General features: G+C 36.6%; 1 protein-coding gene, 1 long non-coding RNA gene and 1 pseudogene across 2 annotated transcripts; 2 read left to right on the forward strand and 1 right to left on the reverse strand.

Annotated features, from left to right (window-relative positions):
• Positions 1-1,394: 1,394 nt before the first annotated feature.
• On the forward strand, positions 1,395-4,493 carry LOC112805719 (UMP-CMP kinase 3-like; annotated as a pseudogene).
• Positions 4,494-5,043: 550 nt separating this feature from the next.
• LOC112696914 (UDP-glycosyltransferase 73C1-like) lies at positions 5,044-7,471 on the reverse strand. Its single transcript, XM_025749855.3, has 2 exons — positions 5,737-7,471; positions 5,044-5,569 (listed from the first exon to the last, which is right to left on the reverse strand). The coding sequence occupies exon 1, from the start codon at positions 7,244-7,246 to the stop codon at positions 5,765-5,767; it is 1,482 nt and encodes a 493-aa protein (XP_025605640.1). The 5' UTR covers positions 7,247-7,471; the 3' UTR covers positions 5,044-5,569; positions 5,737-5,764.
• Positions 7,472-13,613: 6,142 nt separating this feature from the next.
• LOC140173368 (uncharacterized) lies at positions 13,614-13,992 on the forward strand. The gene is made up of 2 exons (XR_011861995.1): positions 13,614-13,671; positions 13,757-13,992. It is a non-coding gene; the product is annotated as an uncharacterized lncRNA (long non-coding RNA).
• The last annotated feature ends 1,008 nt before the right edge of the window (positions 13,993-15,000 follow it).

The raw sequence follows: 15,000 nt of genomic DNA on the forward strand, positions 1-15,000 counted from the left end.
TCCAGATATTTATGATTTCAATTTAGCTTTCCACATTCTTGGCTTTGGTTAGGAAATCAGTAACTCTTGAGTTATTAAACTCAACGTGATCGATAACCGCTATCTTTACTAATTAGCTTGAACTTCTATAATCCCAATCTTTTCCTAGGAATTAACTAGGATTTGAAGATCAAACTAATTAGCCACTTGACCTTCCTTTGCAACAGCAGAGGTTAACTAAGTGGAGTCAAGATTCAATTTTCGTCATCATTGATAAGGATAACTAGGATAGGCCTTCCAATTTCTCATACCTTGCCAAGAGTTTATTTTACAGTCATTTATTTATTTTACTTGTCATTTATTTTATTTGTTCCTCATTCTCAAAACCCCCAAATTACAAACTCATAACCAATAATAAGAACACCTCCCTGTAATTCCTTGAGAAGACGACCCGAGGTTTAAATACTTCGGTTATCAATTTATTTAGGGGTTTGTTACTTGTGACAACCAAAATATTTGTAAGAAAGGTTGATTGCTTGGTTTAGTAACTATACTTACAACGAGAGTTTACTATAACTTCTAAAACATCAATCTTCAGTTCTTCAGACATTAACATCTCTTTCATGAGATTAATATATGCTTTACTTATCTAATCATATCTCTATAGATTATGCCATTAACTTTCTTAGGGCAATAGCTTCATACACATTTTTTCTTCACTTTATTGGATATAGCATCGTTTAATACAATACTTTTGTTCGAAAAGCATACAACTCTTGGGAACTCATCCCATACCTCATTACAGCATTTTTTCTGACTTTTCTACTTGTCAGCCAATTTTGGCAATAACGGAAGCAAAAATTATACTAACCACTACAAGAATAACTAAATACACATTAACATTTTTCTTCCTCTCTAGATGCAATAGCTTCTTCTCCAAATCCATTAGTCTCTGTTCTACTACCTTCTTCCCCAAATACACTTTCAGATCATCAACCTATTTCTCAGTTATAAACTTGTCAAGGATTCTTATTGTTGAAACATGGTCATCCAGCCATAAGAAGAACTTGCAATGACTGGAATTTTTCAACTGCATGTTCATCATTCCAAAACAAAAATCACATAAACAAAGCCCGTATAATCAAACTCACTAAAACAAAATCATCAACTTACCTTAAAGAATGAACATCCAAAGAACAATCTATTAGGGTTCGTCGTCATCCTCGATTTGTACAATACGGTGTACACTCCACATTTACATGTCGGAGCAATCTCGTCTTTCTCCTCTGCAGCTTCCACGCATTTAACATTTGACGGCAGTGGAATGGGTCGTGTGCTAGATGAAGCTCCATCGCTGACCATTGAACACTGCACAATACCACCACTCTCAACCTCTCACAGAAATGACAACAGCAATGGCGACTAGGTTCCATTTGAAGACATAGGGCACATAAGCAAAATGACGTCGTCTTTCCCTCCAGGGATGCATTTGTCCCTAACATCAATCCACCTTTACACCTATATACCATTACGGTGGAGGTCACCTATCAGCGCCAACTAAGCGACACATCACCTGTCTCCGTTACGTTTGGGGGAGCATTTTGCACGGAAAGATCGATCCGTCATGCCTTTTGAATAGTAAGGGGCGATTTTATATTTTTAGATCTTCAGGGACGAATCTGTCCACGAAATAAAAGCTCAGGAACTAATTTATCCTTTTTCCTTTATTTTAATATACATATTTTTGTCTTTATTCCTAAATTTTTTTCGGTACATCACTGCTTGACTCCTTCTTTGTTCTCAGTTGGTTCTCTGAATCTCTGCATCTAGAATGCTATGAGCAACAAATGAGCAACTGAAAAGTATTAAACCAGTAATATGAAAATGTACCGATCTTTAGCTGTCCCAAATAATGGAGGTATTAATTAGTTGATTGCACTATTATTGACTTTCGTTAAAGCCAGCATCCGATTCTTTTCTACCTTTTCCTAGGGCTGCACATGGATCGAATAATACCCGCATATCCATGGTAATTATCTGTATCCGATCCAAAATTTAAGGATATTATCCGATTCGCAGAGCCATCGGATCGGATCGTATCTGATCTGTACTATGGTTGGATCGAATTGCGAATTTGGCAGTGATATCCGCAGATCCAATCCGCATATCCGCACGTCTCATATAAATATCATACTCTCATAGTTTAAGAAAGTAAACCCTAATGTGATATGAATTTTAAGTGTGTTGTTTTATGAATTTTATAATATCTTGTTTTTAATTTTTATGTTATACTTTAATTTAGAATAATTAAACTTAGATCTTGTGTTATTATTTTTCTTTTGTAATTTAAGAGAACTTTTATTGATAATATTTTAGGAGTAAATAGGCTTAAACATGTGAAAAAATAGATTTTCTAAAGCCAAAAAGGGCCTTAAAACAATGTTTTTGAATTATGCGGATATACCTAATATCCGATCGGATCGGATCAGATCCAACTTGAAATAATGTGAATATCATATCCGATCCTATCCGATGAATGCAATGCGGATCAGATAGAATTATAGGCTATATTTGATCCGATGCGTGTGTAGCCCTACTTTTTCCCCTTCCTTGTGTTGTTTTTTTTTTCTTTTAAATCATTATGTACTGTTCTAATTAATGCTCATACAACGTAATAACAATTATTCTATATTGCGACATAAACCTTCTTGTTTATTCACGTATTCATTCATGCTGTTCGCAACTTTTTTTTCAATTTCAGGATGCTTGAGAAGAGGAGTTTGAGCTATTGTGATGGCCCCATTCCTCTCCCCATGGACGAACCCTTTCTCGCCGATAATGTCCACAGAATTTGTATTTGTGAAACAGGTACTACCCTATTAATTTATTTGTCACTTCCAACATACCAACATCATTATGATGCTGGCTCTTTGTAACCATGTGTGTCAGATCTTCTCTATGTTTAACTTAACATCAGTAAGATTCTAATGGATAATAAGATTATCCATTCTTTATTCGAATTATTATAACCTACATAACATGTTGTACTGTGGGATCTGGATTGTCTTTTCAATACCTGTCTTTCATGTTTGTTGTTGCCAAACCTTTCAATGGCCTTTTTTGGTTACTTCAAATTCACACATTTATTACTCTGTGGTTGTTATGAACTTCAACTAGAGTAGGTCTTTTGATCCTTTGAAAAACTGCTTTTATTGTTGCTTTGTTTTGTTTATGAAAAGCGGCTTTGTATCCAAAACAATAGAATTTAAGAAGAAAAAAAAATTACAGCCTTCGATCTTAGTTTGACATTGCTTCCCATGGGATTGAGCAAGTTATAATAAGTATTATTTTCTACAAGTTACGAAGTCCCAACTGTGTCTATTTATCGATAACCATATATAGAGAATTACTTATCACCAGTTTATGATCTCGTGCTCATTTATGATTGACATTTTCTGACTTCTAAGTTGATTTTTGACCTGATACAGGTGGGCCAGGAAGTGGAAAGGGCACCCAATGTGCTAACATTGTGCAACACTATGGGTATACTCACCTAAGTGCTGGTGATCTTCTACAAGCAGAAATAAAATCTGGTTCTGAAAATGGATATAGTTCCTTTGCTCCGTTTGATATGATAGTGAATTAGCGTTAGGTTAATAGTTACATTGTTTTGAACTTAATCTTCTTGTCTCTTTACAAGAATAAGAGATTAGATCTGTAGGTTGAGCCTTGGCATAATGATAGTTTGTCTCCTTTTGGGGTTAAGGTTGTATATCTACACAACCAAGATCTCATCGTGTCGGGAAATGAGTTCATTGCGCTACTAGTCCTGGGATACACTTGTTATTTTATAATTTTGTGCATTTGAATAAATCTTGGTAGAATTGGAACAGAATGTGTAGAATGAGAAATAATTATAGTGAAATGGTATCTTATAATTCAACTAAAAGTTGTGACTTTTTGTCAATTCTGATGCTAGTGCCATCTCTTTTTGTTGAGTTTGTGTTGCCTACATCTCTTATCGTTTTCATATTTATTTTCTGACATTTGAAAATTGATAGTACAATGATTCAAAATACGATTAAAGAAGAAAAAATTGTTCCATCGGAAGTTTTCCTCGTAATGAGGAAAACCAAGCAGCATTTGAGAAAGTGGTAATTATTAATTCTATTAAATATCTTTTCATTTGTGATTGTTTCCAGTATGGTTGTGAAAACTTGTAACTTTGAGAATAAACTGTGGTCTGCAAACAGGAATGGAACCATCATTGTCCTATTTTTTTATTATCCAGAGGAGGAAATGAAGAGGTGACTTTTAAGTACGAACCAGGTTTGGGCTCTTTTTCCCTTTCCTTTATATATATATATATATATATTGGTTATGGTTCAGTACTAAATAGCAAATACTATCTTTTGATATTAAAGGGTAGAGAAGATGACAATATTGAAACAATAAGGAAGCGGTTCAAGGTTTTCTTGAAGTTAAAATCTTTTCTGGTTGATCTTTACTTTTAACTAATTAGCTTGGTTTGTCCACAGGGAATGAGTGGGAGGTCCTTGAGAAAACTTCCATTTTTGGCACATGCTGCGCTTGCCAATCCTTTCAATTGCAACCCTATTAAGTTTTTATGTACAATGAGAGTCCCTAGGAATTAAATTATTAGTTTTGTTATAGAATTGTAATTTTTAATTATAATTATAACATGTAAATAATTCATATAAATCAATAAAAAATCAATTCTTTTTAAATTTTCTAATTTTCTCCTTTTTTTTTAATTTGACAAAGAAATAGTCAACACTTTGAAAGCGTGGCAAAAGGTTCTAGCTGACAAGCCACAGTTTTGAAGGGTGGTTGTATGTCTTCTATTGGTACGCTTTCGAACGTAGCCAAAATCAATGCACACGTTCCTAAAAGTATGTCAACAAAAAAGCGTGCTAATAGATTAAGAAAAACGTAGCAGTAGAGTGTGTTGTAACTCAAAAAGCGTAGTGAAAATTATTGTTACGCTTTTTTCAACTTTTTGCCAAAAGCCTGGTTATCTTGTAGTGCATTCACAAGAAAAACTACATTTCAATCAATTATATAGAGCATTTGAAGAACAAAAGTTATAGTCATCAAAGAAACATAATAATGGTTGGTTTCATGCATATCACAAACCAAGCAATCAAAGTTCCAAAAAAAATGATAAAAAGGAAAATAATTAAACACTATGTAGCACTTCTAGAGATTTCCTATAATAGAACAAGCAATGAAGATTGAATTTTTATAATAATGGAGGGAACAGAAAACCAGCCACTAATAAGTGGCGACAGTTACAGTAACCCTTTAACCGCTACAATGATAATGAGCGGTGACGGCTCAAAGTAACCGTAGCCATTCCCTTGAAATGCGAAGCACCTTCCTTCTCCTGAGCAAGCACTGCTTGCCATGTTCCCTAGTTCCATTGGTCTTTTCCTCTTCCTCCTTCCCCTATTCACTACTCATCATGTACTTCTCTACAGCTTCAACCAGTCTCTCTCTTTTCATCATCACTTCAGCTTTCTCTTCATCACCGGAACACCAATGCGAATAATTCAAAAGACAGTATTTTCTACAAGATTTTAAAATAATGTTCATCAAATTATAAAAACATTCACCTAATAAAAAAAGCACTGCCTCCATGAAGCATTAATTTCTTCCAACCATTTATTATAGTACTTTGCAATTGATCTATGTAGTAATAACGGAAGAAAATTAGATGAGGGGAAAAAACTTCACTCTGCATTTGATAAATGAAGATAAATCTTCAGTCTTTCTTGGACAGTTCCATTTCCATGATATCTTGGATCAGAAGATTCACGTTTTGGTGTGAAGAACCTCCTCCTTCCACAGCACTCTTAGCCATCTCCACAAGCTCTTTTGCCCTTCTTCTTCTCTCTTCAGTCTCCGTGTTCTCTTCCATTAACTCTTTTATGGCATTCTTCACTTCTTCCTTCTTCACCAAAACCCCTGTTTCCTCTTCACCCCAATTCACAGGACTCTCCACTCCAACACTGACACCAACTCTCAATATTTCCACAACAAATATCTGATTGAAGAATTGATCGCCGAACAATGGCCATGTTAGCATTGGCACCCCGTCACATATTGCTTCTAAGGTCGAATTCCAACCACAGTGTGTTAAAAACCCTCCCACAGAAGGGTGGGACAGTATTAGTACCTGTGGAGCCCAACCTCTGATCAAGAGGCCACGACCATTAATTCTATGGTCAAAACCCGATTGCTTAATCCATTCATTCAGTTCTTCTGATTGGTTCCTTTCCCTGATGGCCCAAATGAATGGCCTATTAGATTCTTCCAAGGCCATAGCAAGCTCTATGAACTGCAAGGGAGTTAAATTGCACATGCTTCCAAGGCAGACATAAATAACAGAATTTGTTTCTTGCGAATCAAGCCACTTCATGAAACGTTCCTCGTCGATAGAGGCCCTGTTTCCTCTCCAAGCCTTGTCCGAGTGATCCTTGTTCCTAAGCGAAACCGGTCCGATGCACCACACTTTTCCGTTTTTCGCCTTCTTGAAGTCCCTTGCATAAGGTGGCTCCAACTCCTCGAAAGAATTTACCACCGTTCCATAGGCCGCCATTTCAGCCACTCCCATTTTATCAACAAACTCTTGCCACTTCCAATTCGTCGTAGCTCCCGGAAGCTGAGCTTTGGTGACCATAATTTTGTGAGGGATTCCAGGTATGGGAAAGTACTCTGAATCCTTGGCTACGCTATCTAGAATGTTGGAGGTTAGAACATTTATGTTCCACGATAAACAGAAGCAACTAACCCCGTAGAAAGAGATTCTTGGGACGTTGAATTTGGCGGCTATGTGTGAAGTATATGGCAAACCTACATCAGAGATTATGCAGTTTGGTTTTGGTGTCAATTCCCCGAACAGCTTCTCTGCTGGTTCTTGAAGTAGGTCACTTGCAGCACTGAAGAAGCTATAGGCCATGGCCATTGAAGGAAGCATGTCGAAATTCTCACAGCCTTGTGGAAATCCAGCTTTTTCCGATGGGAACTCGATCTGTTCCAAGCGGAGATTGAGGCCAGAATCCGAAGCCCGAGAGAATGTTTGCGAGACGCGAGAAGCGTTGTGAGGGGTTGTTACGACGGTTACAACAACGTTGTCTTGGTGTGATAATACTGTGGCGATGTCTATCATTGGGAGCATATGGCCTGGGGACATGAGTGGGAACACCACAAAGTGAAGCTGCTGCTTATGTGTTTGGGATGCCATTTTTTGTGTGGTTGGATACTGGAAACTATGGAAGAAGGAAATTGATGATTGTTCCACCTTATAATGTTTCCAGAAAGCAAGATGGTAGTGGGTGAAGACTAAAACAAGAAGTACTCATCCGATTGAAGACTGAAGCAGCTTCCTAGCTGTTTCGGACGTCAACAACTTTTTTTTTTTAATTATAGAGTAAATAGCCAATTTGGATTCAGTTTTGAAAAAATAGACTTTAACATTTGTTTATGATAGAATAACTCCCAATAAATAGGGAATGGATCTCTCAATTATTGAAAAAATTGAGGAAGTAAAATGTGATCTATAATTTTTTAATATATTCTCTCTTATATTTTTTTTAATTCCACATATAATAATTAATAGTGAAAGATTATACTTCACTTTTTCAATTGTTAAAAAACAATTGAGAAGATTCATTTTTCAAAAAATATATTTCATTTGATAAAATAACCTAAACGTTTGGTTAATAGTTAATTTATTATAAAATTTTTACTATTCTCTCTCTCCACTTTTCAGTTTATTACTATCCCATCATATTACTATTGTAACAGTTTCTATCAACAACCTAATATTGACACTTGTTTCTTCTATCGCAGCTGCCATGACCTTTTTCTCTCTCTCCTACAGCCAACCACAACCACTACAAAAGGACTTTCACTTTATCTATTGTTGACATGGTCGATTCTACAAAAGGACCTCCACTTCATTGGTAGCCTCGCCTCGTGACTCATCGTCGCCTCTCTCTAATCATCAGACGCTATCGTCATTCTTTGTTGTCACCTTGTGTTTCATCATCTCCCTCTATTCTTTTGAGAAAATTATAGAATAAACTTGATTGAAACTAAATTCTCTAAAACCCACACCTTTTTCATTTTCTATTCTAAAACAACTTTTTTTTCTTTCTTATCAAGTATTTCTCCCTTGTTTTATTATTTTTCATCATCATCTTCAAATTGTTCATTTTTTTTTATTAAAATTTTGGGTTAAGATTTATTCTTGGTTTCTCCATAGCCTACAATTATGAATGTCTAATTTAACAATCGGGCCTGCTACACATACAAGTTTACAAGCTTACAAGTTGGCCCAACCCAAATAGAACTCACGCGCATGAAGAGAGATAACATGGCGCATCAAAATCACGCGCTCAACACTCAAACGGTTACGTATGGCAGACTCTTCCACTTCTTCCACTTCTCAAAGCACGAAAACAAGGAAACCCTCCCATTTTCGAGCGAAAATCAAAGTTCAAAATATACAAATCGTTGTTCGAAACCTCCATCAAACTCTCCGTGAAGAATCTGAAGAGAAAACAAAGCAACAATACTCAACGTAAGTTCATTAAGATTCCTGTATAGTTTACTTTTCTTCTACATCGTTCTTCTAGGGTTTACTATTATTCTTGCTTCTTTGTTACACTATTCTAAGTTCTACGTCGTTCGTCTAAGTTCTACGTCGTTCTACGTTGTTGTTCTAACTTCTCCTGCTATTGTTGTTGATTATTGGGGGGTTTATTCCGTAGATTGGGGGGTGTATACTGCTTAACCTTGTAATGTGGCTTGATATTGAAGCATGGTTGAGTGATATCTGACTAATATCTATATGGATGTATCTGAATAATATCTATGGGTGTATCTCACTGTTATCAATAGGTGTATCTTGCTGATATCTTTGGGTGTATCTGACTCATATATACGGGTGTATCTTACTGTTATCAATGGGTGTATCTTATTGTTATTGATGTGTGTATCTGACTCATATATATGGGTGTATCTTACTGATATCTTTGGGTGTATTTTTTGTTTCAGAGAAAATGGCAGCAAGAAACCAAACAAAAGACCTTAAGTGTGCCACACATCTCCTGAGTGATAAGTTCAGAAACATGACTGAGGAGAAGAAGGCGATTGTGAGGGATCTCGGATTCGGTGGGTTGATGCACATCCCACCACTAAGGGTGGATCACCAACTCTTAAGGGAGCTGGCAAACAACTTCAAACTTGGGGAGAACAGACTGAAGACAGGATATGGTTCTTTCCAAATAACACAAAAAAAAATAGGTCATGCGCTTGGCATCAATGCAACAGGTAACTAGCTTAAAATTATAGGTGTATATTAAGTTGATGCTTGGGTGTATTTAAACCGACTTGGATACTTTGTTGTCTTCCTTTTTGTAGGAGATCTATTTCCTGAGAAAGTTGAGTATAAGAAACTTTCTGATGATGACAAAATAATTTATAGAAGATTCCAGGGTAAGACCCTCAAAAGTCTTACCGATGAAATGATGGAAATCGGCGTTTGCAACGAAGAGGAACGCCTGATGTTCAAGAGGATATTCATCCTCTACATACAGATGGCGTTCCTTTTGCCAACGACGATAAACAAAATATCGCCCGTGCACCTGGCCCCAATTTTTAAGATGGACGGCATATGGGAGAGAAACTGAGGGGGCATGTTTTGACCTTCATGGTCAAGGGCATCACAGACTACCAGGAGAAGAAGAAGAAGGCAATTAATGGCTGCCTCTTCGCCCTGATGATAATCTACTTTCATCTTTCAAAAAACAAAGGTAAGAACAGGACTGAAAGACCACCAAAGCCCTGGATTGCCAACTGGACTAAGGAGTAGTTAGTGGAAAGAATGACTACAGAAAGAGAGGAAATTTTGGTAAGTAAACATAATAAGTTGGGTGTATTTTATTTACCAGAATGCTGCTAACTAAAATATCTCATGTTTCAGGGGATTGTGAAGATGGCAGAGACAAGAGAAAAAATGAAAAAAAAAAGAAAAAAAAGAAAAAAACAAGAAATAAAAAAAAACAAAAAAAGGAAGGCGAGTCCAACATCGTCTTCGGAGACAGAAATTACTGACAGTGACACTTCTACCTCTGAGTCTGAGGCTCAAGAAGACTCAGAGGATTCAGGAAGAAAACACCCCAGCAAAAAGGGGAAAAAGTAAGTACCATACTTGGGTGTAATTTTTTTTTCGAGTTGGGTGTATTTTGTTTGATCACGTTGGGTGTATGTAGCTTATTAAGCAGGGTGTGTTTCGTTTGCTGCGTTGGGTGTATCTCGTGAATCCATTTGGGTGTATCTCGTGAATTCATTTGGGTGTATTTTTAGTATGTTCTAAATGACAATTGTTTGCCTTCCAGAATGGACTCCAAAAAAAGAAAGCAGAGGTAAGAGGAGTCAGATTCTGATTCAGAATCTGAATTTGAACCAAGTGATGAGTAATGTCCTGAAATTATTACTCCTTTCTTTTGGCTTCATTATAAAGATTTCGTGTATTAACTGAAGTGTCTATTATTAACTTATAGGAGCAAAGAATCATCACCTGCGGAGAAGGAGAAGAAAAAGAAAAAAACAAAAATAACACCAAAAAAGTAAGCACTTCTTTGGATAATATTATGTGATAAAATTAATTTTTTATTTCTGATTGTACTCTTTTTTTCCACCCAGAACACAACAAAAAAAGAAAAAAGTTGTTGTGGAGGATTCACCTCCTGAAGAAGATCAATACTTTGACGGGTACAGTACTTCGTAAGCTATATTACGGTCTATCATCGTAATTATTTTTGTTAACATCTTATTTTATGAATGTAGTGAGAGATATGAAATATCAAGTGACGAACTCGATGAATTGCTAAGGAAAAACGTTGATAAATCTGCTGCAGAGGGGTATGTCTTGCTGGGCTGTGTATTTGAGATTTTGGTGTGTTTTGTTTGCTAATAATTGTATCTTGTTTCGCAGGGAGAACCAAGCTGACCTGCGATTAACAGAAGGTCGCTATGTGTCCTCTGAAACGTAAGAAGCTTTATTATTTAATAAAATCTTGTTATTATTTGAGATTTGGATGTATTTTGTGAACCATTTGGGTGTATTTTGTGGATCAAGTTGGGTGTATGTTGTTTACTAAGTTGGTATATTTCGTTTGTTTTGTTGGGTGTATATTGTCCATTCGGTTGGTTGTATCTCGTGCATTCATTTGGGTGTATTTTATACCTGTATCTTATTTTGTCTGAATAACATGAAATCTGTTTAGACTACCGGCTGTGAACTTGGGAAGTGATGATCCTTCCTCTCAAGGACGCACAGAACAGAGTAGTGTAAACCATCCGTCACAGAGCATGTAATTTCTCTTTTAAATAACCGTTACTTTTGTTCTTCTATTACCTTCTACTTCTAATTCTGTATATATTTTTTTAGAAAAAAAAGCCCTTTATTATTTTATTCAAGAAAAAAAGGCAGCAAAAAAAAGCAAAAACTGCAAGTATGTAAGTTCTCAAAAAACAAAGCCCGTCTTCTTTTTGAATTGTTCGGGTGTATTTTTTGACCTTCTTTGGGTGTATTTTAGGTTGATTCCGACTGATTCGAATATGATGGTTGTGAGGGAACAAACACCGTCGGAAGCGCTTGCAGTGTGAGTTTTCCAAGAATATTTCAACCTTATAACCTTATTATTTTCAAATACGTTGTTAACCTTTCATTTTTTTTCTTGTTTAGAGTCCCGATCCAGGTTTTTGTGCCGGCATCCCAAACAATCACTGACACAGATTTCGAACCAACCCCTATGCTACGGATTGAAGGGACTACAGAAACGTAAGAAATAGTATTGGGTGTATATTTGTTTAGAGTTTGGGTGTATATTTGCTAACAGTTTGGGTGTATATTGTTCCTGATCAATTTTTTTTACGCCATGATTAATTTTGTGTAACTGTGCAGCACTCCTGAACCCCCCAAACAACTTCAAGAAACCACACCCATGCTTCCCCCAACTCCAACTAAAATGTAAGTTCATCAGACTAAAATCAATCTTTGCTTATCATCCGTATATTCTTATTCTTACTCTTATTCTTATACATCATGACGCAGTCATCCAGCCACAGAAGACGCTGCTGCCTTGTTGATGATGGCACGGACAGCAACCTATGTTCCTAAAACAGATCCAGGGATGCCATCATTCAGCCTTGGATTGACTGATTCAAGCCAGGAGGGGGCGTCAACACAGGAGACAGAAAGGGAAAAATCTCCAGAAACTGCAAGTATGCTAGAACAATTAGACAGTTTGGTGCAAAAATTAGCAAGCAGTGCGGCGAAGGGAAAAGACGAAAGTCCACAAATTCAGAGGGAGACTGGGGGAGAAAGTTCTGCAAAGTTTGAAACTCCTGGGGGAATAAATCGAATTCCAGATGATATGAAACAAAAGTGCTACATTTGGGGACGAGACTGAAGGAAGACGCAGATGGCAATACTAACGAGTATGAGGAGATGTGCACTCTGATCGGCCAAGGAGAATACATTTTGATAAGAATGCACCTTGCATCCCTCCAGGCAAAAAGTGATATAGAATCTCAGGTAATATTAGACTAACATTAATGTTTTTACACCAAAGTCAACTGCAATGTTTATTAATTTAAAATTGATTTCGGCATATATTTCTAGATTGTATCTGCCATCTGCCTCATCCTAAACCAGAAAATGAAAAGAGGTTTCAGGAACAAATATACTGTCTCCCCCCATATTGTGGTAAGTGTTACTTCTACGAACTTTGGGTGTATTTTCTGTATTGATTTGGGTGTATTTTTTAGGTTCGATTGGGTGTAAGTTGTGTATTTTCAGTATTTCATTTCTTGTTTCGCAATTCTTGCAGAGCATGGCACTTTCGGATCACCCAAAGGGGGAATTCATATCCCCGAAAACGAAAAAGGAATTCAGGGTGGAAGCCTACCCGAGTTTCATTCCCTTCATAGATAGAAAAAAATTAACTTCGCATCCATATGTAAGTTTTCGTTTGCTAAATTTGTTAGTTCGCTTATTTACTTATATGCCAAATAAAATAACACACTGTTGAAATGTGGCAATCCTTCAGATTTTTGCTCCTGTTTGCCACTCGGGGCATTGGTGGTTATGGCTGATAAATAGAACAAAGCGGAAATGTCAAATACTTGACCCGCTACACAAAAAAGCTCAAAGCGATGAGAGAAAGGACATTAATAAATTCACTGTAAGTTGCCTCTGTCTTCATTACTTTAATAGATAGGTCTATTTCGTTAGTTGTGTTGGTTGTATATTGTGCATTCAGTTGGGTGTATCTTGTCCATTCATTCGGGTGTATTACTGATTTGTTTTGGTATTTAAGGGATATGTATTTTCAAGATTGATAACATATGCCGGCGGGGAACCTCTGGAGAAAGGGGATAACGAGAAGAAAATTAAAGCATCATATGTTAAAATATCAGGCCAAAAAACAAGGTATAAATTTGTGACTCTGAACATTAAACTTTCCTAAATGAGATTTGTAATTTATTTTCTTCGTTTTCAGCTATGACTGCGCTATCTACGTAATGAAGTGGTTTGAGTTAATTGAGCCGGAAAACATTAAAAAGGGGAAGTATGAATGGGATAATTGGCCACAGGTAACTGTCTTTAGAACTATATAACTCTGTATTACTTTACTGAATTAATATTTCTGTTTAAACATAACATACTTTTTAATTGTAGGAGGAGGTGGACCACTATAGAGTGGAGTATGCTTCCCGGATACTATTCAGTGAGATGAATAAACAGAGAGATCGGGCAATTAGAGAGAGTAGTGCTATAAGGCTGTCGAAGCCATCCTCTGTATTATTGAGTCCGTTTTGTCAGATTAATTCTGCTGATATAGAAACTGGGTAATCCAACTGCTGGGTAGTTTGTAAATTGAACAAATGATGTAAATATTTGCCATTTATCAACAACTTCTATTCCATGTATATTTTTTCCCATAGTTAAACTATCTGTGCTGGTAAACTGCCTGTGATGTATTCAAAAGCTGTATTACAGGTGGTAAAATATGAAGCAAAAAATCAAGGCATATATAAACGTAAATTATAAACTGTTACACCCAACACAAGTCTAATAATACACCCAAGATTGAATAAAATATACACCCAACTGTCTGTGCTGTATTCAAAATGTATGAATTACATGTACTAAAATATGAAGAAAAACATCAAATGAAATATACGCCCATAACCTGCGAATTTTTACAGCTTTTGTTCTATATGTATCTATATATGTGTCTATATGTAAATTGTGAATTAACAAAAATACACCCAAAAAGAACAGTGCTTTTACACCCATATTCTATAAAACTATACACCCAAAGAGTTATCCCCTGCTGCTGGTACCCTGAACTGATAATTTATAACGTGTCCTTGATATTGACTGCAATTTGAATGCGCCGCTGATGCAGCATCAAACAGGTTTATCTGAATATAACACTCACACATTAGCTAAACTATTAACGAGAAAAATAAACTCAATTGCCACAAATTTAAAGAACATTACGTTTACCTCGCTTAAAACTTTCGTCTTCTTCTTTGTGGCATTTGCAATTTGTTTCTCCAGCTTTGAACCTAGCCTGTTTTTTGGACGTCCTCTTGTTCGAATCCTTGGCGGGCTTTGAAGCTCGTTAACGGATTCCAAGTTGGCATCTTCGTGGGATAAAGAAGATGTCCCCTTCCTTTTGGCTTTTAATGCTTCCATCTCGGCCATGGTGTTATCGTACGCACGGTGCAGAATTGCAGTCAGCTCCTCCGATTCGGAGGCAAATTCGCAAATATTTTGCGAACGAAAAACCAATTGGTCGAACCTCTTGCTTCTTGGCTCCATCAGTGGCTCGTCGTGGCTGCTCTTGATGTGTGTGTGTCGCCTCTTTACCTTCTTGCTCCATCGTTCCAGTATATATCTAGGGGACACTTAGC

This window comes from Arachis hypogaea, chromosome 6 (assembly GCF_003086295.3).
Source record: "Arachis hypogaea cultivar Tifrunner chromosome 6, arahy.Tifrunner.gnm2.J5K5, whole genome shotgun sequence".
Lineage (NCBI taxonomy): Eukaryota > Viridiplantae > Streptophyta > Magnoliopsida > Fabales > Fabaceae > Arachis > Arachis hypogaea.

Excerpts from the sequence above, each read along its gene's own strand:
- LOC112696914 (XM_025749855.3), bottom strand. The coding sequence starts at position 7,246 with ATGGCATCCCAAACACATAAGCAGCAGCTTCACTTTGTGGTGTTCCCA.